The 25,014-nt window shown below is 37.1% G+C and overlaps 3 protein-coding genes across 3 annotated transcripts; 2 read left to right on the top strand and 1 right to left on the bottom strand.

Moving 5' to 3' along the window:
* Positions 1–413: 413 nt before the first annotated feature.
* Positions 414–5,243, bottom strand: LOC147850395 (uncharacterized). Its single transcript, XM_087336692.1, has 8 exons — positions 4,960–5,243; positions 4,244–4,336; positions 2,448–2,659; positions 2,132–2,276; positions 1,339–1,411; positions 1,092–1,238; positions 751–876; positions 414–666 (listed from the first exon to the last, which is right to left on the bottom strand). Exons 1-8 carry the CDS (start codon positions 5,235–5,237, stop codon positions 598–600), a joined length of 1,143 nt encoding a protein of 380 aa, XP_087192818.1. The 5' UTR covers positions 5,238–5,243; the 3' UTR covers positions 414–597.
* Positions 5,244–8,279: 3,036 nt separating this feature from the next.
* On the top strand, positions 8,280–13,114 carry LOC147850394 (uncharacterized). Its single transcript, XM_087336820.1, has 7 exons — positions 8,280–8,400; positions 8,985–9,367; positions 9,921–10,262; positions 10,379–10,425; positions 10,949–11,096; positions 11,884–11,991; positions 12,137–13,114. The coding sequence occupies exons 2-7, from the start codon at positions 9,029–9,031 to the stop codon at positions 12,878–12,880; spliced, it is 1,728 nt and encodes a 575-aa protein (XP_087192946.1). The 5' UTR covers positions 8,280–8,400; positions 8,985–9,028; the 3' UTR covers positions 12,881–13,114.
* A 4,307-nt stretch (positions 13,115–17,421) lies between these two features.
* On the top strand, positions 17,422–22,900 carry UVR8 (Regulator of chromosome condensation (RCC1) family protein). Its single transcript, XM_087336415.1, has 12 exons — positions 17,422–17,703; positions 18,487–18,673; positions 18,807–18,953; positions 19,146–19,227; positions 20,257–20,412; positions 20,483–20,656; positions 20,731–20,802; positions 20,906–20,977; positions 21,499–21,617; positions 21,886–21,974; positions 22,076–22,170; positions 22,528–22,900. The coding sequence occupies exons 1-12, from the start codon at positions 17,631–17,633 to the stop codon at positions 22,600–22,602; spliced, it is 1,341 nt and encodes a 446-aa protein (XP_087192541.1). The 5' UTR covers positions 17,422–17,630; the 3' UTR covers positions 22,603–22,900.
* Positions 22,901–25,014: the final 2,114 nt, after the last annotated feature.

Below are 25,014 nucleotides of genomic sequence, written 5' to 3'. Positions count from 1 at the left end.
GTGGTGGGTAGCATGCTCATGGGATAGCTTTAAAGCCCTAATCCAACAACTCCCTCAAGGAGTCATCATGTGCCATGACTAGGCCACAACCACATGTCAAGCATACCTTCTTTAGTCATGACTCATATGTATATTTTTACATGACCATTGATCTTTCACTCTCTACTCTCTCATGATTTACCATTCACCGTCACCATTTTTCTCCTCTCAAGGCTCATCCTCCATCTATAAATTACAATCACTCAATCTAACTATCAACATTTGCTTGTCATGACTCAATGGTCAACTATCAGTCACTACTCATTGTATTTGGGAGTATCACGCTAATTTACGTTAACTCTATATACATTATTCATAATGGGTATGCAATGGTAAATCATCTAATTGCATTATTATCCGTGCACTTTGACATCTTAATTAATAAACATACACTGAATGGAGAGATTTACATGAGTATGTGTAAACATATATACAAAGAAAGAATCAAACAATCAATCAAGTGGTTGATTTCATCCTCTTGACCTCATCTTTGCTGAAAACACAAAAGTTCATTGAGCCAGCACAAAGGAACTTGGTAGACTTTACAATGTTATTTGATCATGAACTTTTTAAATGTCGAGAAACAAAACTTTCAATTAGAGGGTTGACCAAATGTGGTGCCTCGTCCTACAAAAATCAGCACAAATTATTCAACACAAATAATTTACTACTAAATTATTCATAGGTCTATTTGAAAATGATAAGAGATACCTGAGGACAATGCCCAACATTAGGCAATACAACAAACTCTTCCACACAGCTATAAGCTCCATAAGCCCTGCCTAGTTCGATAGGCTCCCATGGATCTCTATCTCCCCAACCTATCAAAACTGGGCACTTCATTGCCAAAATACAAAACCAAATCAGCATATCTCCCTCATCCAATAGTTTCTCAAACACCTAATTTGAGAAAAACACAAGACCATGACCACTTTTTTGTCATCTTACATGTCCATAAATTCTTCTCTATATCACATTTCTTCATTACTCCTTATGATGCAGTTTTGTATGGAATGAATGAAAGAAAGTATGGATATATAATCTATTTTTACCTTAATGTCAGGCAGCAACTCTTCTGGAAGTGGACCTCCCGAATAACAAATGAAATCCAGAAAGACGTCAACAGCACCTGGTTGTAACCCAGGTGATAAGATCTTTTCAACCAATTCATCAGTTACAGCACTGTCATCGTGGTAGCACTGCAATAATAAAATAGATGCTGCAATTGGATAATCCAGGATCCATAAAATAAATTCCAATAGAGTTAGAAGATCTTTTGCACAGATCTTCCATACTCACCTCACATAGGATCTTTTTGACTGATGCTGGTGTTGCCACAGCTTTGAAAAAACTCTTCCCTAAATCAGTGTTTCTGTTTACAAACAAATTCTTCCTGAGAATTCGGTACTATGACCCAAAAGATAAACATGAAGCTTAGTAATGACAATATTTTATACTGCATTTTCATGTTAAACTTTAGGGTTTAGACTCATTATTGTTGCACTCAATGTGTATCCTATGAAAGCTTTGGCGTGACCATAGTTAGAACAGTGTGAACCTACATAGGTGACTGTTGGGTTTCCAGCTATCTGTGGTTATCGGTTATATAAACCATTCTACATCTTAGTAATCACAAGCTCGTTTTTCCTAATCTACTGAATTTTTCTCAAGTCTTCCAAGTGATATTGCTGTGTGAGAGGTGATATTTTGATGTGAACATTTAGTAAAGCTACTAACATCCTCTAAAAATCCAAAGAAATATTGAATGATTGTTCAATAAAAAATAACAACAAAATTCAATAACATTGTTCAAAGTTAGCACACATAAAGCTGCAGCCAGCATATGGAGGTGTATTCAATGCAATGCACAAGAGTCAAAACAAATCACAAAACTCGAACTGATTGTGTTGAAAAAATGGGCTCTTTCCCCAGTATGCAAGCAGCATATGAAGTCCAAAAGTTATCCAGATCATGTAGATTAAATATGTCTAAGAGGACAAAACAGACAATGTAGTGCCTCATTTTCAAGAACAAAAGCATTGATAAAAACTACTTAGCTATCCGCAACCCTTAAGAATCCTTATATTCTTACCTTAAGACGTTCTGGAAAGCTCTTACAAAAGGTTGAACATACCACTGTTGTTTCTTGATGTGAAGCATCCGAAGCGAGATATTCAAAAGAACAAGACCTTTGACAAGATCTGAATCACATATTGCAGTTTGAAGACCAACAACACCTGCGAGAAATAGTCCCAAATAAATGTCCAAAACATTACCTTAGCCAAAAAAACAGACATCAAAAACTTAGAAACACAGCATGAAAGAATATTTTCGTTCTCAAATAGTTAGATAGTTAAATAGTTAAAGAACCAACAAACAATCAAAAAGCTAACGAAGAGACGGCTCACCTCCAACAGAGTTGCAAATAAGAAATACTTTATCATTCACAATCTCCGAACAAAATGCACATAATTGACTTGCCCAATTTTCAAAGTTATAAATCGAGTTCGGGGGGCCAACCGTTGGGTCAGGTTTGTCTGAATATCCATATCCAAGGAGATCAATTGCAAATACTCTATGATTCTTTGCAAGTGCAGGTATATTCTTTCTCCAATGGTCACTGCAAAAATATATCAAGACACTATAATGCTGCATGTGAACTTAAATATAGAATAATATTCATATGCATTAACATGGAGCAATGCCTAAATAACCTCAACATAAATGTGTGTTTTCTGTTTTTTTAAAGAATCTCAATGTCCTGACTACTCATCATGATAAAATCTACTTTCCGTCTGACAATCATTCTTAAAACACAAAGTACATGACCCATAGTGTCAGATATTCTAAATCATTCTTGCCATCAGTTGTTCAATATCAATAGCCTAAGGAGCAAGAATAGCTCTCTCAATTTTCTTAGGGGAATTTCACCCACAAACCCAGAATTTCTGGTTGATATTCCAAATCATTCTTGCCATCAGTTGTTCAATATCAATAGCCTAAGGAGCAAGAATAGCTCTCTCAATTTTCTTAGGGAGATTTCACCCACAAACCCAGAATTTCTGGTTGATATTCCAAATCATTCTTGCCATCGGTTGTTCAATATCAATAGCCTAAGGAGCAAGAATAGCTCTCTCAATTTTCTTAGGGGAATTTCACCCACAAACCCAGAATTTCTGGTTGATATTCCAAATCATTCTTGCCATCAGTTGTTCAATATCAATAGCCTAAGGAGCAAGAATAGCTCTCTCAATTTTCTTAGGGGGATTTCACCCACAAACCCAGAATTTCTGGTTGATATCAAGTTTCAACATAGTTGCCCTCATAAAGCAAGAAAGCAATTGCCCAAGTCAACAATATCTTGCAAGTCTAGTCAGAGCAATAAGTGTAATAATCTTCACATAGTTTTAAACATTTGTGCAAAATCTGACGAAAAATGTATCTTGTATCTGTTATTTGAACCAGGTCAACTCTGTTTGGTTGATCACATTGTTCTCATTTGGGAAATTGATCTTCTCTTCATGGAACTTATCCACTTCAATCAGTAGGCTTCTTCTAGCTAAATGAATTTCCTTTTGTTTTAATGGTCTACCTTCAAATAGATCTCTGTTGATGCTCTATTCACTGTAGAATGATCCATTTATCCATATTATGGATTAAATTTGGCCACGTTTACTACAAAATAATCCTATCTGGAAGAAAATATCAGTACAGATACCATAAATAGAGCGAGGGAAAAGAGAGGAAATCAATCATGGGGAACAACCTTACAAAGAGAAAAGCAAGTAGACATGATCACACGATGCTCATCAATATCTGTCTGTACAATGTTATCAGTGTATCTCTTATGTTTTTCAGTTTCTTGGAAGAATATATTGCTTTTCAATAAGCAACATGACATTTCATGTTCGTTTGGGGTGCTACAGAAATTATATAGTATAATTCAGTGTGCCTCCACCACAAACTGGAGTGAAATATCCAGTCTCATGAACTAAATTGCAGCATTTTCATATAATATGATCGAGACGAAATTTCTTGCTGTGAAATTCAGGACAATCCTGTAAATAAGTGATAAAAATCCTTTCCCACACAAGGAGAAACCAGTGTGCTATTCAGATCAATCTTGTAAATATGTGATAAGAAACCTTCCACATACTAGTATTTGGAGATTTCCATACCATTAATGTTCAGGTGATAAAAATACCAGTTTGCACCAAATCCATGAATTAAAACCAAAGCAGGTCCTGTGTCACCCGATACTTGATATCGAATAGTATAGTCTTTCCACTTCCAAAACCTGACAGAATTTCAACAATATTATTAAGTTTCTGAATAGGTAGAAGTAAGAAGAGAATTAATGTATTTCTATGCAAATACGTTCATAAAAATAGCCTCAGTGTTTTAGAGCCATCATAAGTTATAGTACTAATATAAAATATTTCGGCATTAACTTGTAGCATAAATCTTTTTCACATACATCTTAAACCTAGGCTAAATTCTAACATTCCAAGAAACCTTAACCCGGGTTGCACTCCATAATTATCAGGGCTTTCTTCTAATCCTTTTCACCTCTCTCATTTCTACCTTAATTATTTTCCTAAAATGTATTCTTACCCCAAAGAAGAGGCAAATGCCATGATGCCCACATAACCTATGAACAAAAATGAGGTATATCTTGGAAAATTTCACAGCATTATAAGTTTCTCTACACAAAACTAGGTTTTTGTACATCGGTTTATACTGGCAAAAGATATCATCTGGTGCATGTGTTTTGATCTCGTAGCACGTTTTTGGAACTGATAAACACAGTTTATGTATCCATTTACATATGCATATACATATAGATATACTATCCATTTACAGATATACAAATATATGTGTGCGCGCATTTTTTTCCCTCTATTCTTAATGGATATTTACCTGGTTGCCACAGAAGCGTCCGGAGATGAATCTAGGGAATCATTAACGAAACTCCCCGTATCCATCGCAGTACTTGAGGCATAAAGAGGAAGCAGAGGCACGGAATGAAGCCATGCCGGCGGTTGTGTCTTCATCGACTTCATCATCTGCCTCTTCTTCTTCGACTGAATGCGAAGAAACGGATCACGCAGGAGATGATTGCAGGAAGCTCGATTGTGTAGGAGACAGCGAGGATTGACGACGGTGGCGATGGTGGCGATGGTGTGAGCAGGGGCCATCGTCGCCGTCGCCATGTCGTGTCTCGCTGCAGAACCACTCAAAAACCATGGCTGAGGGAGTATTGTATTTTGCCTTGTATTTATATGCCTCTGGTTTACGAAATTTATGAAACTGTCCTCTTCTTCTGCCTAAATACCTCTATTTTACTTGAACCCCCTTTGTCACCTGAAGCCCTACAGAATAACAAGTGTGTGGATTGGACAGCAGAGCAGATAGCGTTTAGAAGCACTCTCCTCAAGTAGAGAGAACGTGTGTTTGAAGTGGCGAAACTTCCGTAATCACCTGGAAACCTACACAATAACAAAAGCGTCGATTGGAACACTGGCGTGTTTAGAAGCATTGTAAAGTAGAGAACGTGTGCTTTTAAGTGGTGAAACTTTCGTAATCATTGGACCGTTTAGAAGCACTCTAGAGTAGAGAACGTGTGCTTGAAGTGGTGAAACTTCCGTGATCATTGGATTGTTTAGAAGCACTCTAGAATAGAGATTGTGTGCTTGAAGTGGTGAAACTTCTGTAATCACCTGAATACCTACACAATAACAAAGTATCGATTGGACACTGCAACGTTTTGAAGCACTCTAAAGTAGAGAACGTGTGTTTGAAAGTGGGATGTCCACGGGTTGTGGACAAGTGAATAGATATTTTCTAACGGATTGCTTAAGAAGCCACCTTCTATAACACTATTGGTTATGACATATGGCCTTACAATGACAGACCATCCACATATAGTCCAATGTGCCCAACCTCACCACAGGAAATACACCTTGATTAAGTGGGAAATTGGATCTCCATATGCTTGTAAGTTTAATTTTCTTCCGAGGCCAAGTTTTGTGTTACATGTGATAGAAGATTTGAATGTTCTTGAAACCATGAGGTAGGTTGTAACAACCTTTACAAATCTTATCCATATGAATAACAAATTATTTATTCATTTTGCCATCCCATCATGAACTACATCGATGTGCTTTCTCATCACTTACTTGCAACATTTTCCCAAGCAACCTTTCATTATCTTGCTCCAATGCTATGAACTTGGTTTGTGATACAATCCAACTCGGATCATGATGATTCATACATGCCAACAACTCCATGGCGATGAAATAGTTTAGTAAGATTCTCAAAAAGAAAGAAAGAAAGAAAAGCCAAAAAAATTGTTGAATTGGAAAATAGAAATAAAGAAACAAAAGTTTGTTTATAGAAAAAAGTGCAAGATTATGTTGAAGATTGGCGAACTGGAATATTTTGGCAACATCTCTAATTGTATGCATGCTCATGACCTTGCACCACTCCATTAGTGTCCACATTCGTCGTTTGTTGATAGGTTACAATAGTTACTGTTATTGTGCCGAAAGTTCCAATGCAAATTCACACAAACTATACGAAGCATTTAAAATAACTAATATGTGAAACAAAAGAGACCCAATAGAAATATGCCTTCTTACTCATGTAAATTTCTCTAATAAATTTTATTCTAAGGTTTATGGTTTCTATCAAGGAAATCACGGATTGTCAAAAGTACATGGTTTGTTTCAGGGTTGAGATCTAGAACCAATAAACATGTTGCTCTTTCTTAGGAGCTTGAGCTCATGTTTGCATTATAAATTAAACACGAAAAATTATTGTTTCCACACCATTGTGTTTTTATCCAACATTTTATGATGCAAAGATGTGGATGGTTTTTGTGGCTCCCCTATTACATGCATAAAACCATATAATACATGCTATATGAAATGCATAATTATCACCTTCATGATTCACTATGAATGCCACCATTTACCACAACTTTTCCATGTATGCCTTTTTTTGTTGTCATTTTATTTTACTACAATTGCATAATATTAGGCATTTTGGAGTTGTCGTACTTACATGATTCCATTTGAGTCTCGTCAACCTAAAGCAACTTTCTTCAACACTCCTCGCTATATGTTGGTATTTATGAATTTATACAATATAATAATCCTTAGATGTATGCCTTAAATCCTACTTGTAACACAACTCAAATGTCGAAATGGAGCACTCGATTAATATAAGTATTAAGTGAAGCCATTTCATGCCGCCTTCTACTTTGATGATGTTCTTTTATAGGGAGGTAGTAGGTACCAAATCTTGACACAGCCACGATCCCAAATATTTATCACTATTAAAAGATCCATACAATACCCAAACAATGAAACACTTTTGCTAATAGACGCAACCTCCCTTGCATCTTCAAAAAAAAAAAAAAAGAAGCTTGTGATTTTTAATCAAATAAATAAACAAGTGGTTGTGTGACTATACGAGCACATGATGATACAATAAAAGCATGCAAGGCCAGGCATGCAAAGGTTCAACCAAACACTGTCGATATGTATGGGAAAATCAGAAACCAGACAAAGCGTGCACATATGATGTATGCCACCAGAGAGAGAGAGAGAGAGAGAGAGAGAGAGAGAGAGAGAGAGAGAGTATACAAACAGAGAGAGAGAGAGACACTGGTGCACACATTAATGGTCAATTGTTGGTGGATATAAGAGCAGTAGTAGAGAGCAGGCAGGTAATGTCCGAGAATAGGTAACCTTTGCATGAGCAAAAGCACATCCTTTGTGTGATTGATTCATTGGAATTATAAAACAAAATCACATAGCTTTGCTTTACATGGTGTTAGAAGGCAGCACATAACACACACACACACACACACACACACACACACACATATCAATATGTATATAAGATCCAAAGGGAATTATTAAAGAGCCCCAAAGGTGGCCTAAGAAGAGATATTTGTCCATGGAACCAGGATTTTACTAGAAGGCCAGAAACCACCATACCTTATATTTATTACACCCAAAGGGTGGTATTGGGGTTGCTCTCTCTCTTGAAAAAGGCTGGAAGAAAACCACCCTTTCTCTCTCTTCCTTCTCTCTGTGTACACATTTATTTGTGCATTGGACACAACACAAAAGGTGGTATTTGGGCTTCTGAAATTTGGTCTCTGGGAGATATGCAAAAACCACCACCATCTTTATATCATCATATATTGTACTCATAGCCATAGCCTAGCTATATATGTATTTGTAATCTGTCCACTGTTCACACAACAAAGGTGGTATTGGGACTTGCTCTGTCTCTGCCTCTGCCTCTGCCTCTGTCTCTCTCTCGACTTGGACCATTGTCTTCTCTCAGGTAAAAGCAACCCATGCCTCTGCTCTTTTCATTCTGGTTTTTGGGTACTTGTATATGCTATGCTAGTTTCTTCATCCAGAGATGGTGTTTTTATTCACATATTCCGATTTTTGGAATACTTATATATGCTATGCTGGTTTCTTCATCCAGCGATAGTGTTTATACACACATATATGTACATACACATATATATGGCTTTCATCAAATTTAGTTATTAGTGATCATATGGTTCTACACATATACATGTATTTACCCATCCTTATAATGTATTTTCATCCTTATATGAAACAAATGTTTATGTGTTTGATCATCTCATCGTGTAGTTCATGATCATTGGTTTTCTCATGGTAGATGATGAATCATGGTCTCATCATCTTTTCATCCATGTAAAACGCATTTCAATCTGATCATCTTCTTACTCATATAAGTAATGATAACTTGTTTTCTCATTGAAAAGGATGTTTTTTTTCGTTCTTTTCTTTTTTTAGTTCATATATTTGAATGCGACTATTCCCGCAGGAGATCAATGCAATTTTGTTTTATTTTTGGATTTTCTCTTGAGGTTGATCCATAGATATTTGCAGAGACAGGGGCAGGGGGCAGCCTAAATCACCATTGCAGAGGGAATATGAATGTCAGTGTTCGTGCAGGGGTTGGGTCCTCGTCCACACCTCAAGGTTTGGAGAAGTCTATAGGGGAGGATGGATTGACCGTTCATATCGAGAGAAATAAAAGTGATATCGCGTATGATGCAATTAAACTTGAACAAGGAGGCCAAAAGGAGGAAGGAAAAGAAGAGGAATCAATGACCCAAGCGATAAACCTGAAAGCAGATGAAGAAAACGACAATGAAGAAGAAGGAGAATATGAAGATGAGAATGAAGAAAAAAACGACATAGCGGAAGGGCGGAATGCCTTGGTTCCAAGTGGAGACTTAGGAACAAATAAAATTGAATCACATGGAAAGGTGCATGTGTGTATGTGTGTTGGGTGTCGATCTCTTTGAAAACCCCAAAACAATACCTAAATTTATGTGTATCTAGTCATTCTTGATCCTTGGTAAGCCCTGACATTTCGTGTTGTGAGTATTGTAGGTTCGTAACATTGTGTATCCAGTATCTGTACATGGGCAGGCCTTGACCAGGGAGATTCCAGTTACAGTATGTATGTATGCAACATGTTTGTGTGTTTGTGTTTGGGTAGGTCTTGAACCAGGAAGACCATAACATAAGGTGTGTAGGTAGGGTTCACTCTTGATCTACATTATGTGCGTATCAATATGTGTAGGTCTTGACTTTTTTAGGTGTACCTGTATATATGTATGGGTCTTGATCCGTGAAAACCTGAACATGCTGTGGATGTGTATCTGTATAATGTGTGATTCTTGACCTGTGAAAAAGTTTGTGTGTGTTTGTGGATATTGATTGAATGCTATATGTATACGTGGGAGCCTTCATCCCCTCACAAAGAAAACCCAAATATGGATGATGAACTGAATCACCCTCTATTATCTGACATAGGAATCAACTAACAAGAAGAATGGGAGCTCCATGATGAGCTCTAGCAAGCGGGGTTCAGTTCAGAAACACTTTGAGCATGGAACAAATGTTTCAAAAGAACGATATTCAGCACCAATACCAAAGAATGGACCAAAATGTTTGGCAAAATATGCACTGAATGATAATAGAGGAAATAAATGTGAACTGGCCGAGACCAAAGGAAGTGATTCAGAGTCATCAATTGTTCAAACGCAATGTGGCATGCGTCGATCTCACCCGAATTTCACCATTCCACAGCCCTTTAGACTTGCAACTGATAAAAGGGCCTCCTTAGGAGGGCATTTACGGTTGAGGAATGCTCAGGTTGGTTTCAACCTTCAGTTTTTTTAAAGATTAGTGTCTTAGATAGGGAAAAACAAAATGTGCATGAACTGTGGATTCTTTTTTAATGAGAAATTTCTTTATTGATGTTTTTCCAGGACTCCAAGACAGATAATACTGCAGGAGATAAAGGAGAACATGTCAAGTAAGTAAGAAATTTAAAACCATATGGCCTATTTTCTACCAGTCCAATTTAAAAAAAATAGTATAGATTTGCACATTTCATAATTATTAGATCACACACCAATGAGAGGGAATCTTCCATTCTTTGTCTTTTGACATTGTAGAAGCTAGACACATGGTAGAATTTTTTTAAATGATGATAGCATTTTTCAAGTTGTATAGTGAATAATACTCTATGATAATGTTAAGAATCCTATTGGTAGACATCATGACAAAGGCAAGATTTAGTAGATTGTTTGTTTCTTTTGTTGTTGTCAGCAAGACAGGTTTCCATGTTACTATTCCTTGTGGAGAGGGACGAGAATATAGCACATTTGGCACCAAACTCATATACACTCCCTGTTTTTCTTCGCAGCTAAAATATAACTGAGCTGAATATGATTGCCAAAAATTAAGAAAGGACCTTTAACATGAATGACGTGTACATCCCTAGAAAAGGACTTCTAAATTTCGTTGGAATTAACATTATATTTTGTGTTGGGCAGGCGCATTGAACATATGAGTAACAAGAAAGCTAAAATGATGCAGATGAGAGCAAGCACCAATTCGTTAAATTATAGTAGTGATGTTAAAGGTGCAAGGAGCAGAGAGGTAACAGGAAAGGAAGGAACAAGTAGGCATACAAAGACAAAGGTAAAGTTCGATCGACCGATGGCATCTGACCAATAAATCTTCACCCTAAGTTCTTAAATGTTAAAGCTAAAATTCAAAAGTATTCAAAATTGCATGCATCTGAAGATACCTTCCATATTTTACATTAAAATATGTTGACTATATTCAATATGTGATAGGATTCTATGTACCTTTATTATTGTGATGCTCTCCAAAATTGTATGATATTAGGTTTTTTGTATTTCAAGTTAACGTGACCAGGTCATATTCAAGAACCATCTTTACTATGTGGCAGAAGTTGCCATGTACAAGAAAGCCCATAGACCGAATCTTAAAGTTGGTATTTTTACTGTGGTCGTTTGTTCCTTCCATCTTCACTGCATGAGCATCACTCTCTGATTCATTACTTGATTGATGATTCAGAATCTGAGTCATTTCCATTTACCTTAAAAGTTAAGGGTCAGAGGTAATAGTGTATTTTTATTTATGCTTCCCCATCCATTGGGTATGTGAAGAAAAGGTTTTGTGATTTAAATTAGGCATGTGATGATGGCTTTGGAAAAAGATTGATTGACCCAATGCACATTAATCATATGTTATTCTTGAGTTCCATTTCCAGCTCTATGGAGGAAAGTAGTTATATTCTCTTATTCTAGCTTCAATACAAAATGTACATATGATGTGATATCAAGGTTGATGAAGCAGAAACAAATTCCATTCCGTTCAATACCTAGAAATACACATTGAGTTTTTTTGGTGTTGTATGATGATATGTTTGCATATTTTGGGGGATAATAAACCATTTCAGGAAGAAATTGAAGCAGAGAAAAACCGGGCCCATAAGAGTCCTTTCAAGGCAATGCCACTGCCTTCATTTTATCAAGAGTCAGCACCACCGAAAATGGAGATCAAGAAGGTAAAGAGAGTTTTTGTTAAACATGGGGTGGATTTTTTTGAGATAATAGATCCTTGTTGCTTAAAAGGTTTCCTTTGGGAAAGCATTTGAAATATATATCCAGATTAATGTACGAATGAGGTAAAACTCTTTTAATTATAAACAGATACCGCTAACGCGGCCCAAATCCCCTAAATTAGGAAGAAAGAGCCACAACTCTATGATTGCAAGCTCTGGTCTAACACCAGAGAGTGAGGGCTGCTCTCCACGAAGTGATATCAAATCAATTGCTGGGAAGGGATCAGGTCAATGCACAGTTAAAACTTCTTCATCCAACAACAATAAAGCTTTGAAATTGTCACAAAAGCGAGAGCTACATGACCCCCTGAAAAAAGACATGAAGCAATCTCGGCCAAAAGAAATAACCGAATTGCATCCTGGAGTACTTGTACTTGACAATCCCCCCCACATCAATGCCGATGATCATTGTGCAAAGCAATTGGTTGGGCTGCCCGGTGACTCGAGCAATGTGGTAATCATTGAGAAGAATAATGATGGTGTTATGAATAAAAGTGATTCATTGCTCGCACCAGGTGATCCTTCTGACGGTCATATAATATCTAATGAGAATCCCAAAGTACTTAAGAAAGGAAAAGATGTTAAACCGTCAGCCGAGATTCAAGGCAATGGTAATATCAAGCCCAGAGAGTCTAAAAGTGTTAATAATGGTTTATCAACAAGTAAGGTTACATCAGAGGCCAAGGAACATAGAATCAAAATGGTCAAGAAGCAACATTCAACTCGAACCACTCCCAGGAGAGAACAATTGGGTGGTCAAGTATTGCTAGAGCATATTCCTCAGGACTTATCTCCAGTGTCTTCCTTGGTAGATGTGGCTGTGGTCTCTTAATTTTGTGGTATTTATCTATTTACCTACCTATATATATATTTCTTGTATGTGTGACAAGCTTTATGCCTTTCCCGTGACATCCTTATCATGCATACTTTGAGTGATTGGATTTGAATGTATGGACTCCCTATGTCCCTAAATGCTATGTTAGGTGCATTGTATAATGGGTAAACATCCTTGAGCTCCATGTCTCTTTGATGACACATCATCATCAATTCCTAGTTTGTCTTTGGATTTTGAACATATACAATCTTCCTATGGAATTTCATTCCACAGATGTGTGTTGTTTCTAACCTTCACTTCAAGCATGGCTTCATACAAATTTCTCGTGAGGTGGGCAAGAGTTACCCTCGTGGATTGGAATTAGAACAATATACATATAGAAAGAAAGCATATACCTCAAAAAGATTCCATGGACTGACTGCATCATGCACAATCACTTCATGACAACGTTTCATTTCATGAAACATATGCTCACAACATCTGATCATACTCTGAAGCTTCTTGACACTTGGAATTGTTTTTATTATACTTTGATATCTAGGCATTACTCTCCCTTGATACAAGATTTGCTTGACCCAAGTTTGACACTATAGGCTTCATTTTTCTATAGAATATTTCAGAATTGTTTTTCCAAGTCATATTCCCTTTATATCAAAGTGGTTTATTGCATTACTCTGGAGGCATGAGTGATCATAGCTATAAACATTATTATACTTAGCTATTTTATATGGTAGCACACTTACCTACTTGATTGTGACCTTCACATCAACATGAATTCAATATCAAGTTTCCACTCTATTGGCATGTTTGTCCCATAGATTCATAATGAAAAGTGCATGCATAGATAATATAATGATGAAACCCTTCAGATCTCTTATATTCGAGTACATTGTGAATGGCAATGTTGAAGACATCTTTAACATGACAAAGATTTAAAACTTGTAAATTTCACAGAGTGAATTGTATTTGTCAAAATGGCTTATTTGCCAATGTGGTAGAATTTGCCACCCTCAAGAATATAATCCTATACACCAAACACCAAGAAGAAAAGATTTTGTTCACAAACTAACAAACACCAATGTCTAGCATATAGACATGAAATTGTGATCTCATCATATCCATAATGTTTTTTTCTGGTGCTTGTAAAATTTTGAATTTTGCCCACGTTTTGGAGACTCCAAACCCTATGCATTTTGAACTTATAAATGCACTACTTAATAACCTTGATGGTGGACGATAAAAAAATTTAACACCAAGATTGATTAAAGTATGTATGTGAAGCTAGCAAATTACAAATTTAAGGTAAATAATATGGATGTTGATGAGCATGCTCATAAGTTTTGGATATTGCTTATAATTTGTTGGAAGAAAATGAATCATTTGCTATTCTTGACATCAAATGATACGGCTATATTGTGCCAAAAGGTGGTATTAAGATGGGCCCGAAGATGTCATCCAATGACATCATGTGTAAAACACAATCGAATGCATTGCCTCTTGTTTGCAAACATAAGGAATCTTTACCAACCAACTACAGAAAGAAAAATAGTTAGCTATAGTTGCCTCTCAAAACTATCGGTATCGTGTGTGAGACCTTCATAAAGAAAGATTGATTTAGAGTAGGCAGGTGAAGTTTTACAACATGAAATATATCATGCATCCCTTTTCAATGTAGGATTTAAAAAACAATCAAATGACTCTAGACCAAGCAATCAAGCTTAATATGGAATGTGTTCAACACTAGTTACAATGATTCAAATGGTAATGCCATTTGAAGTGGGGATGACATTGATTGATTGCAAGAATTATATGTTGATGCCATGAAGATGAGCCCATCTAGTCTTTTAGGATTTCTTAAGTAAATTATGTTTTAGAGTAAACATTTATATACAAAGTTTGTGCCTGGTAAAAGCTATGAACATCTCAAGTATACAAGAAATTGTGAGGTGCGTTTTTGTTTTGAGCTAAGACCTCAACTTACTGATATTGGAAAAGAAATAAATGCCCCGTTCATGGGAGTGGTTCATATAGTAGGTGGTGGGACACTTGTCACCAATGCAATGTCCTATGTGAGTTTTGTCAAGTGTTATCTATCTCATTGTCGTCTTATTAATGCTCATCGATGAATTCTTGTTCACCCATTAGATTTATTATGGGAATTGTGGGAAATGCACTTATCTCATCCCTATCGCATCAATCTACATATGGTAGTCCTTTCCCATCATCCATTGATGATTGAACAAGCTTTGAGATAATGTTATCAACATAGGCTAAATCTTTCGAATTCAATAAAACATGTATGTACAATAATGGATTTCTAGTGATAAACGATGTCTCTTTAATAGGTTGCCTTTTGCTTTTACGTAAATGGAATGATAATTTTGTGAAAAATGTACTGTGACATGAAGGGTTGTTGTCAACTAATTTACGACCGGTAATGTGGGTGGATTAATTGTGAGAAGTGCATATATCACATCACTATCGCACGAGTTTATGTCTAGTACTCGTGAATTCTTGCTTGACACCTTTTTTTTTTCATAAAGCAACCAATGGCTGGACATGAACTCACTCTCTTTCTCTCTCTATGAATATGTGTGTGTAACATTATCAATAATAAGCTTGAATATAAAGAAATTTATATTTCCATGTGTTCATTGGTAGTGTAATTGCCCCTGTTTGTTTATGATGAGGCCCAATTGCTCATTGATTCATCGAGAACTATGATTTTTTAATAAGAAACATTAATATAAGACTAAAGGAGTATTTTATCATTATTTGTTTATAAACAATGTGAGAATCTCGTATTTATTAGATATTAAGCATTTTAATTGAGTGGACGACAACTTCATTAAACATATTTGAGCACAATGTATCACGAGTAAAGGCAAAATTTGCTTGCATTATGTCTTAACGAGGGTTCATCAATACAAACTATAAAGAAGAGAAAAGGAGATGAGGTCACATGTCGATTTCGGTTATGATCTCCTATTTTGCAACAATTTTAACTCCTTTCTTATATGTCATGAAAGTGAAGGCATGTTAACTCACATGCATCCAATCGCCAAAGTTGTTAGTGATTCGTCACACACTATTTTATAATCGTTACTTTCTGTTTATTAGGCCTAAAGAAATGCAAAACAAATGGATGACAACAAAGAGAAGGGGGGAGCACTTTCATCACGATTTGAAGATGCGAGAATAACTTGCTTGTGCCCCAATCAAAAGTTTCCAAGACGAAGCCTAATGTCATCCTTCACGTGTCATTGGTTGTGTACAAGTTCAAATTCCACTCAATATTTTCGTCCCCCCCTTAACTTTGTTGGAGCCAAACAATGCTTGCCTCGTAAACCTTTTGTGTTTTTTTATAATGGCCCCTTTTTGACAAATTTTCTTTCCATGCCAAGACAAATACGAATTCTTGCTAGTGGTCTAGACTGTAGATATATGCATGGTCTACCATCATTTCACGAAACACCACCACGTATGTGAGCAGGATCAGTACGCGAGCAAGGCAAGGCAAGGCTAAAGGGGCCGATTGTTGTTTTCATGAACAACAGAGCCAAGTACATGAGAGGGTTGGAAGCATATGAGGCAAGGCGGTGTCCAAAAGGGCGGACAAAAAAAGAGTGGTGTCCAGTGGGCTATTGGCCATAATAAGTTCATTTCTAGGCGAGAAATTGTGGCCACACGAATCTAATCCTGACAAATGGTGGTGAGATTTTCCTTCTCTCTAACAAGCGATGGGCGGGGAGGAGTGACAGGCGATTTGATTCATAGAGCAGGTAGAGGTTGGAAGCAGAGGCCAGATGAGATGAGATGGGCAAGAATGAGGCAGAGGCCAGATGAGATGGGCAAGTAGAGGCAGGAAGGAAGCGGAGGCTAGATGAGATGGGCAAGTGGAGGCTGGAAGCAGAGGACAGATGAGATGGGCACGTAGAGGCATGAAGCAGAGGCCAGATGAGATGGGCAAGAAGAGACAGGAAACAGAGGCTAGATGAGATGGGCAGGCAGGCCATGGTATGGCTTCACTTTCTAGGAAAGGGTGGACAAAAAGAAGGTGAAGGGTCTTTTGGACACACCATAGCCAGACAAAACAACAAACAAACAAACAAACATACATACATACATATCTCTTACTTATCCTTCCTTTACCATTCATCCAATCCGTCCCTCACTTGGGCATGAAGCAGAGGCCAGATGAGATGGGCAAGAAGAGGCAGGAAACAGAGGCCAGATGAGATGGGCAGGCAGGCCATGGTATGGCTTCACTTTCTAGGAAAGGGTGGACAAAAAGAAGGTGAAGGGTCTTTTGGACACACCATAGCCAGACAAAACAACAAACAAACAAACATACATACATACATACATATCTCTTACTTATCCTTCCTTTACCATTCATCCAATCCATCCCTCACTTGGCTTCCTGCACAAGTTTCCTTTCCTTCCTACTACCCCCTAAACCCTAACCCTAACCCTAATTCAGAGCCCAACCCCAACCCCAACCCCATCCCCATCCCCAACCCTCACCCTCACCCTAATCCCATCCTCCTATCCTCCTATCCCCAATCCTTAACCCTAATTCTAGCACACAGTCCCTATCCCCGCGCAATGATGCATCAGATGCCTTCGCTTGCTAACTGCTTAAGCTGAAATATTGCTCCACAGGCTTCCCATTATATCTCTATCTATGCCACCTTCCCAGAAGCAAACTCTTGTGTATTGACAGGTTTAGGAATTTGTCAGAGAAATGGAGGTGGATTCCTCTCGGAAAAAGGTGGAATTCATCTCAGCTGGAGCAAGCCACAGTGTCGCACTTCTCTGTATGTCCCTACCCCCTCCACTGTGCATTTCTTTGCTATGTCTTGTCATATTGACTATTTCTGCTTCATCCTCGTGTGAATTCAGTTCCACTTCCTTAGCTTCTCTTTCAGGTAGTATTCATAAACCACAGGAAGGTTTGGTTTTGAACCAAGAATGAAATCCCGGAAGTATTCCTTTGCGACATGCTGCTGTTGAATGATGTTCTTAACGTAGATCATGCGTTTGAATACAGTACTGCTTTAATATTTCAGTTTTCTTCTTGCGGCTCTTTGAATTTACTCACATCATTCCTCAGAAAAGTTCCATTCCGCTTTCAATTTTCATTCAAAGTCCTCATTTGTAGTTTGTCGCTGACTGATGATTTCTAACATACATGCTTTGTTATATTATTGCGCAAGTATTTCCGTATTTCTGTGCTTCCCTGAATGTTGGGAAGGTTCAGTTTTAGGACAAGATCAGGAGGCAATTCCTTTCCATTGAATGCTTTCTTTACATATTCTTTGTTTATCCTATTGCATATCTTTCTGTATTCGTCAGCTTCTCTGGAGTTTGACCTGACAAAAGGTTTAGTTTTCTGTATGAGATCCAAAGGTCTTGCTCACAGTTTGTTTGCGAACGTTCTTATGGAATTCTGTTGTAAAATATTTCAGCATTCTTGTGCTCCTGATGGCGCAATGTGCATGAACTTTTTACCAATCTATTCTTGCTATGGGAGGGTAATTGTAATTTCTGTTTCTGTTTCTTTCATCACCTGAAAATACTTGGGAATGTGGGATGAACAGCTGGAAATATTGTATGTTCATGGGGTCGAGGTGAGGATGGGCAGTTAGGTCATGGAGATGCAGACGAGAAACACACTCCGACCATTATCAATACACTGCAAGGTTGTGAAATCTCTTCTATAACTTGCGGCGCAGATCATACAACTGCACGATCAGATTCAAGAAACACAGTGTACAGTTGGGGCTGGTCAGTGACATTTTCCTTGATGGTTTATGTTCATCTTCTCTTATTTGTAGTTTATCTTCTATATATTTTCTCTCTGGCTTCCTTTGGAGCGTTCAACATGCCTTTATTTAACCCGTTCAATATTGGCTCACAGGGGTGACTTTGGTCGTTTGGGTCATGGAAACTCGAGCGATCTCTTTGTACCTCATTCTATACAGGGTCTTCAAGGAGTTCAAATCAAGCAGATTGCATGCGGAGACAGCCATTGCCTTGCCATTACCGTGGGGGGAGAAGTTAAAAGGTAATCAATACAGCAATGATACTTCAACCTTTTCAGGATGGATGAGGAGTAAGCTATCCATGCATAGGGCATTTCGTCATGGTTGGATGACATGACATGCTCTGCAACTGAATATCATGCCTAGCTCTACTATATTCTTGACAGGTCATAATGTGGTCCTTAATTTTTAAATTTGATACTCTTTTATTGCAGCTGGGGTCGAAATCAAAATGGGCAGCTTGGGCTTGGGAATACCGAAGATTCACATATTCCTTGCACCATTAAAGCCTTTGAGGTGAGGTTCTGACACCTTACACTTGTTTATTGTTAAGTTATACCTAGGTATAGGGTTAGGACCACGTGTTGATGCATCATTCGGAAGCCAGAGAAATGTGCATTGATATCTAAAGCTTCAAGACAGCTATCTGAATAAAGCAATGTGAAAGAGCCACATAGAGTTACCAACTGGAACTTGGGATTCGGAGGATACGAATTCCATAAATCCAGCGAAGAAACTGTTGGAAATAATAGACAAAGGATAGTGTGCGATGGTAGAAGTAGGGATTTTGAAAGCATTGAGACTCTTGATATCAAAGAGTGCAGAATCAAACAAATTGGTCACTGTATTACTTTCTAAATAGGATTGAAAAGGAAAGCTGCAGAAACATAATTCTTTCACAGAAATAGGAGTCAGAAAATTAAGGGTCCTACATGGTAATTACAGGTTAATAATGTTGAATGTATTTCAAATGCCTGTATTCTTAATATATTTCTCAATCTTTTGAATTCTGAAAGTAGGTACGTGTATGTTAACACATTTTTAACCATTTAAAATATCATTTCTACTGCATGATGCATTCAGTCAGTATCTCTCAGTGATGTTTTCTCCTCAATATGTATTATGATATAGTCTTTGAAAATAATCATTCTGCATAATCTGACAAAGAGGAATGGATATTGGGACATTCATGGTCTTTCACAATGCCTCCACTGTACCATAAGCATAAGTCAGCACTGTGTAGAACCACAATCGCAATGAACATTCATTATACATTTTAAGGATACCACATGGTAAAGGTTAATATTTGGAACATGTGTGGCACATCTTTGTTTTACCATCTTTCTCATGCTTTTGAGTAGCTGTATATACGGAAATGCACTTTAAAGCATTTAAATTTATTTTTTCTACTTGACATGTTGAAAGGATACCAGTCATGTCCAATCCAGCAGTGCCAACTGCTGTGAAATTTGCATAACCATGAGCAGAGTTGTTTGTGGTCTCAACCCTCATTGATGTATTTTATAACAATTTTTTTGTCTTCAGGGAATTCCTGTAAAGATGGTTGCTGCTGGTGCGGAACATACAGCTGCAGTAACAGAGAGTGGGAAGCTGTATGGTTGGGGCTGGGGACGGTATGGCAATTTGGGTTTGGGTGATCGGAATGACCGTTTGGTTCCTGGCGAGGTTATCCCCATTCCAGTAAGTGGTTTCCATATTATGAATTGGTTTCATCTGAGAACATTATTGAATTGTATTTATGCTATCATAGGGTGAGAAAATGGACTTGGTGGCGTGTGGTTGGAGACATACAATATCTGTTTCAGATTCTGGATGCATCTATACATATGGATGGAGTAAGTATGGGCAGCTTGGCCATGGTGATTATGAAGATCATCTCATTCCCCATCAAGTAGCAGGACTGAAGAACAAGACAATAGTTCAGGTTTTGCATTAGTTTTCTAATTGGCTAGTAAACTAAGAGAGATTTGGAGTTGTACTCAAACATTTGATGGTCAGATATCAGGAGGTTGGAGACACACAATGGCACTCGATGACCAAGGCAATGTCTATGGTTGGGGGTGGAACAAGGTGCACTGTGAACAAAAAGATTCTGCCGAATATTACTTCTCTTACTTAGGATGAAGTCATGATTCCAGAATTTATACCTTAATATAACCTTTTTGCACTGCAGTTTGGACAAGTTGGAGTTGGTAATAATGATGATCATAACAGCCCACAATTGGTGAAATTTCCAAATGAAGAAGTATGATTATGGCTATTCTGTACTTTCAGTTTGCATCTTATGATTATGGCTAGTAATTATCTTCTCAAGTTTGTAGATGGCATTTGTTTGTATGAATTGTTGGTTGTGTTGATTTCTTCAGTCATATTTAATTTAGCTGATTTAATTGTCATAAAGATATAATTTTCATAAACAAGTGCCAATATAATTGGTAAATTTAAAGGGCAATGACAGTCAGCGTGAACAAGTGTGACTTGTTTCTATATTGTTCTGGTATGTTTGGTTCCAGGAGATGGTTGATGTTCATCCAGATTCTATTTGTGTCTTGTTATATGACCATCAACACCGCACATTTAGAACTCAAAACTTGATAATTAATGTATCATAGAATATTTTGAGTTTTGTTGCCACTGAATTAAGGAGATCTATTTTTCTATTTTACTTGACCAAATGGGAACGGCTCCCAAAGTAGTGATCCTAGAGTTAGAAATTAATAATCCTACAGAGAGCAAGAAAGATCCTCATGGTTTACAATTTTGCAGTGTATAAGCTATGTTGGATGTGGTTGGAGGCATACCGTGGCAATTTCAACAAGGTATAATGTTTTCTCATGGGGTAGAGGAACAAGTGGCCAACTGGGCCATGGTGATGTCCTTGACAGGTGAGAGCAAATATTCTGCTATCATCTGGGTGAAATATCCCCCCTTGTTAACTAGCTTCCATGTGAAAATATTGTAGTTTGTATATTCCTTATTTTGGTGCTTAAAAATATCAGCATACACAGGTTTATTTTGCATGTATGCATACATAATTTTGTCCATTGAGTTTTATGCATGTTTATGTTCTAACATTGAATGATTGACTTGTGTCCTTATCTTAGTTTTTGAGTAATCTAATTTTCATGATTCGTTTACTGTGGTGGAGAGCAGAAACACACCCAAAATGATAGAAGCCCTCAGTGCTGATGGAAATGCTTGCATGGAGGTAGAAAGTTCCACTTACTCGACAATTCGTCCAGGTTTGCTAAGGAAATGAATTTTCTGTAGCCCTTCAAATATAGAGCGAGAGATTCTTGAGCATGAGATTGTGTAGTCATCTCATAGTATTACACTTCCACAGGTACAGCAAACTGGATTGCTCCTTGTGAAAGATATGCAGTTGTGCCAGATGAGACTGTAAAGACACTCGCAACTCGTCTTCACCAAACCACCAGTGTATGTTGCCAACAATAGTTTATATGAGTCTTAAAAACTCAGGAATACCCCTCTTTAAATTTTTCTATTTATTTCGCCAAATGTCCTTAAGTTCTTATTGAAAACATTTCTAAGGAAATTGAATAGCATGTGTGGAATGTTTAGATTGGTAAGATGTGTATGTATAAACACACGCGCACACACAGGTACATACACATGCATGGTACTACTTCCTTACCTATTGTATCGAAAAAGTAGAAAAACCATTCTAACTACATGTACATGTACACGCATACACACACAGTTACATGTACATGTATGGTATTAACTCTTCCTTACCTATAAATTATAATAAAGAAAAACCTTTCTTGCTTGCAGGTGACTAACCAGGTTCCGCCATCCTTGGATGCAAGTGTTCCAGATACTGATTTCAAGCGTGTAAGGACACACTAATTATGACGTCATCGGAGGAAACAGGTTGCTTCTCGTGACATGTCATCTCTAATGCTCTTGTTATTTGAAGAAAATTTGGAAGACATTATCCGACTCATTACATATTTTTTGCTATTCTTCATTGTAATTCGAATAAGAGGGCATGACTGGATGGATGGAAAGGGTTTCTTGTTGGGCCAGGGTTGGTTTGTGTAAAATGTTAGATAATTTATGCTACTAATGTAGTTGTCCATGGCAACTGTCCTTGTACCATTTTTATGCATTTAGTTATATCCTTGGTAAAAATGTCCTTGTACCATCTTGATGCATCTCCTTCACATAATTTATAAACAGACCCAAAGCTGGAGGCATATACTCCCCGTTTACTCCACACACACACACCCCAAAAAGCAAATAGCCTCTCTCTTTCTCTCTCTCTCTCTCTCTCTCTCTCGGGCTTTGGTGAAAACACACAATTAAATTAATGAATGTGTAAAAAACATTATAATGGGACCACATTGGTAGTAGCACACACACACACTCTCTCTCTCTCTCTCTCTCTTTGTATTTGGTGAAAGCACTCGATTCTTTTAATAAATGTGTGAAATATAGTATGATGGCACCACAATTGAGTGTTGTCACCACCGCATTGGTAGTGGGACATGTTGAATTTTTCAATAAGAAAAATACTCCATTGAGGAAAGTTCTACTTGTTCCATTACATAAATAAATAAAATTGTCACAATTAAAACTTTTGTAGATATGAAATAGAGTGCATACTATCAAATTATCAAATATGAAAGTATTGCACATATCCCGATCATGAAACAATCCCCAATATCTCAGAAATAGAAAACATGTATCAACTATGCAAATACCCATTGGCTTGGCATCAAATAACAACATAACAAAAGTAATCAAATTTGAGAAATGTAACTCCAAATTTGACAATCAATTGAACATTACACGAAACGATGAGTACTATCTTCCATTTGAACTATCCAGAAGAAGCAAAGAAGCAATTGCCTTTTGCTTCTTTATCTCTCTCCCTTTCTCTCCATTGTCAATGTTGATGATGATTGAAATTAAAATAATTAAGTGCATGCAAAGGTTCCATAACTAGTTATAATGTGCACCCATGATACTCTATTCTTCATAATGATGTGGTAGATAGATGTGAACAATTTCAAAATGGAATATTGTTAAAAGTATAGGCCAAATTTAATACACCTTTTTCCACTCTCATTGGCTTAGGATGGGAAATTTTATATCTAGAATATGTCATTTACAATGAGAAATAGAGAAACTATAGTTTTTGTTGATTTGCAAAGTAATAATGTTTCATAGTAATGTCAAAGCCCATGATTTCTACTACCATGGTTTTTTTTCTGAATTTACTTATATCTTTTGTAGTTTTGTATAAAAATAGTTGTGTAAAAACGGCACGATGGTATTACAATGTGGAAATCATAATCGAATGTGATCAAAGGCAGAGCATCATATGAGACCCCCAAATCAATTTAGGGAAAAATGTGTATAGTCAACTAGTCTCATGTCCTATGCCCCATTGTCTTGTCTCACGTCAAAGTTGGTATAAACTTAGTTTGCAAGCAATGGTTTGGATGGTAGATGATGGGATCGTCTCTAACCTATATTTGATGGGTGTGGTTTCTCTATTCATCAAAGGAAATGTTTTGTGGTAGAGTGCAACATATGTACTATAATGTGTGGTGTGAGCCTCGATATTTTTCCCATGTCACGATACCTTGGCATTGCAAAAATATCTCATTCATAAAGGAATTTATCAATGCATCATGAAGAGATTGTGTCACATTCCATCGTCCAAACCATTTTTCCTTATTTGGCATTCAATTGAAATATAAAAGTTTGTTTTATGTGTCGTTCTTTCTTTTTGCTTGTTTCTCTTCTGATTCTATAAAATCAATATGAGTTTTTGAGCCTTAAGCATATTTAATAACCCTTTCCATGGACATGATCTAATTGGGAAGTGATCCTATCTCAAGAAATAAAAGGGTGTATGGTCTTGTTGACTTAGAGAAACTTTGTAAGGAAATGTTTCTGGGCATTTTCAACCTCTTTCCAAGTATTATAGATGCTATTTTGCAATACTTCCATCCCATCGAGCATCAGTGTCACCGAAGTGTCAAAAAGGTTATTCTTGAGGACCAAATTGAATTGAATTTAATCAACATACATGAGTTCTCAATTGCATATGCTTTCTTTCTCACCTCAAAGTGGTGGATAACACATTCATGTTGTCCATAATTTGAGGTATTTAAAACTTTTCACAGTTTTAAGTGGTTCATTATTATATATAATACATGGTTTATCCTTATTTTTTGGCTCTTCATAAGCATAATCTTCCTTTAAAGTTATTGATACTCAACTTTGTATGCATGCAAAACTCATCTA

The sequence above is a fragment of the Azolla caroliniana genome, unplaced genomic scaffold (genome assembly GCF_043228905.1).
Source record: "Azolla caroliniana isolate FFs.n. ecotype wild unplaced genomic scaffold, voAzoCaro1.0.p SCAF_21, whole genome shotgun sequence".
Lineage (NCBI taxonomy): Eukaryota > Viridiplantae > Streptophyta > Polypodiopsida > Salviniales > Salviniaceae > Azolla > Azolla caroliniana.
Note: the sequence above shows the minus strand (reverse complement) of the source record. Positions and strands in the feature narration are given on the sequence as shown.

Bases quoted from the DNA above. Each gene is read 5' to 3' on its own strand.
- LOC147850395 (XM_087336692.1), bottom strand. From the start codon at position 5,237: ATGGCCCCTGCTCACACCATCGCCACCATCGCCACCGTCGTCAATCCT. The intron at 2,660-4,243 runs GTATTTTTATCA...ATATTTTTGCAG, and splicing joins CATGGATTTGGTGCAAACTG to TGACCATTGGAGAAAGAATA. The intron at 667-750 runs GTATCTCTTATC...TGATTTTTGTAG, and splicing joins ATGTTGGGCATTGTCCTCAG to GACGAGGCACCACATTTGGT.
- LOC147850394 (XM_087336820.1), top strand. From the start codon at position 9,029: ATGAATGTCAGTGTTCGTGCAGGGGTTGGGTCCTCGTCCACACCTCAA. The intron at 10,263-10,378 runs GTTGGTTTCAAC...ATGTTTTTCCAG, and splicing joins TACGGTTGAGGAATGCTCAG to GACTCCAAGACAGATAATAC. The intron at 11,992-12,136 runs GTAAAGAGAGTT...AATTATAAACAG, and splicing joins CGAAAATGGAGATCAAGAAG to ATACCGCTAACGCGGCCCAA.
- UVR8 (XM_087336415.1), top strand. From the start codon at position 17,631: ATGGAGGTGGATTCCTCTCGGAAAAAGGTGGAATTCATCTCAGCTGGA. The intron at 18,674-18,806 runs GTCAGTGACATT...ATTGGCTCACAG, and splicing joins ACAGTGTACAGTTGGGGCTG to GGGTGACTTTGGTCGTTTGG. The intron at 22,171-22,527 runs GTATGTTGCCAA...TCTTGCTTGCAG, and splicing joins GTCTTCACCAAACCACCAGT to GTGACTAACCAGGTTCCGCC.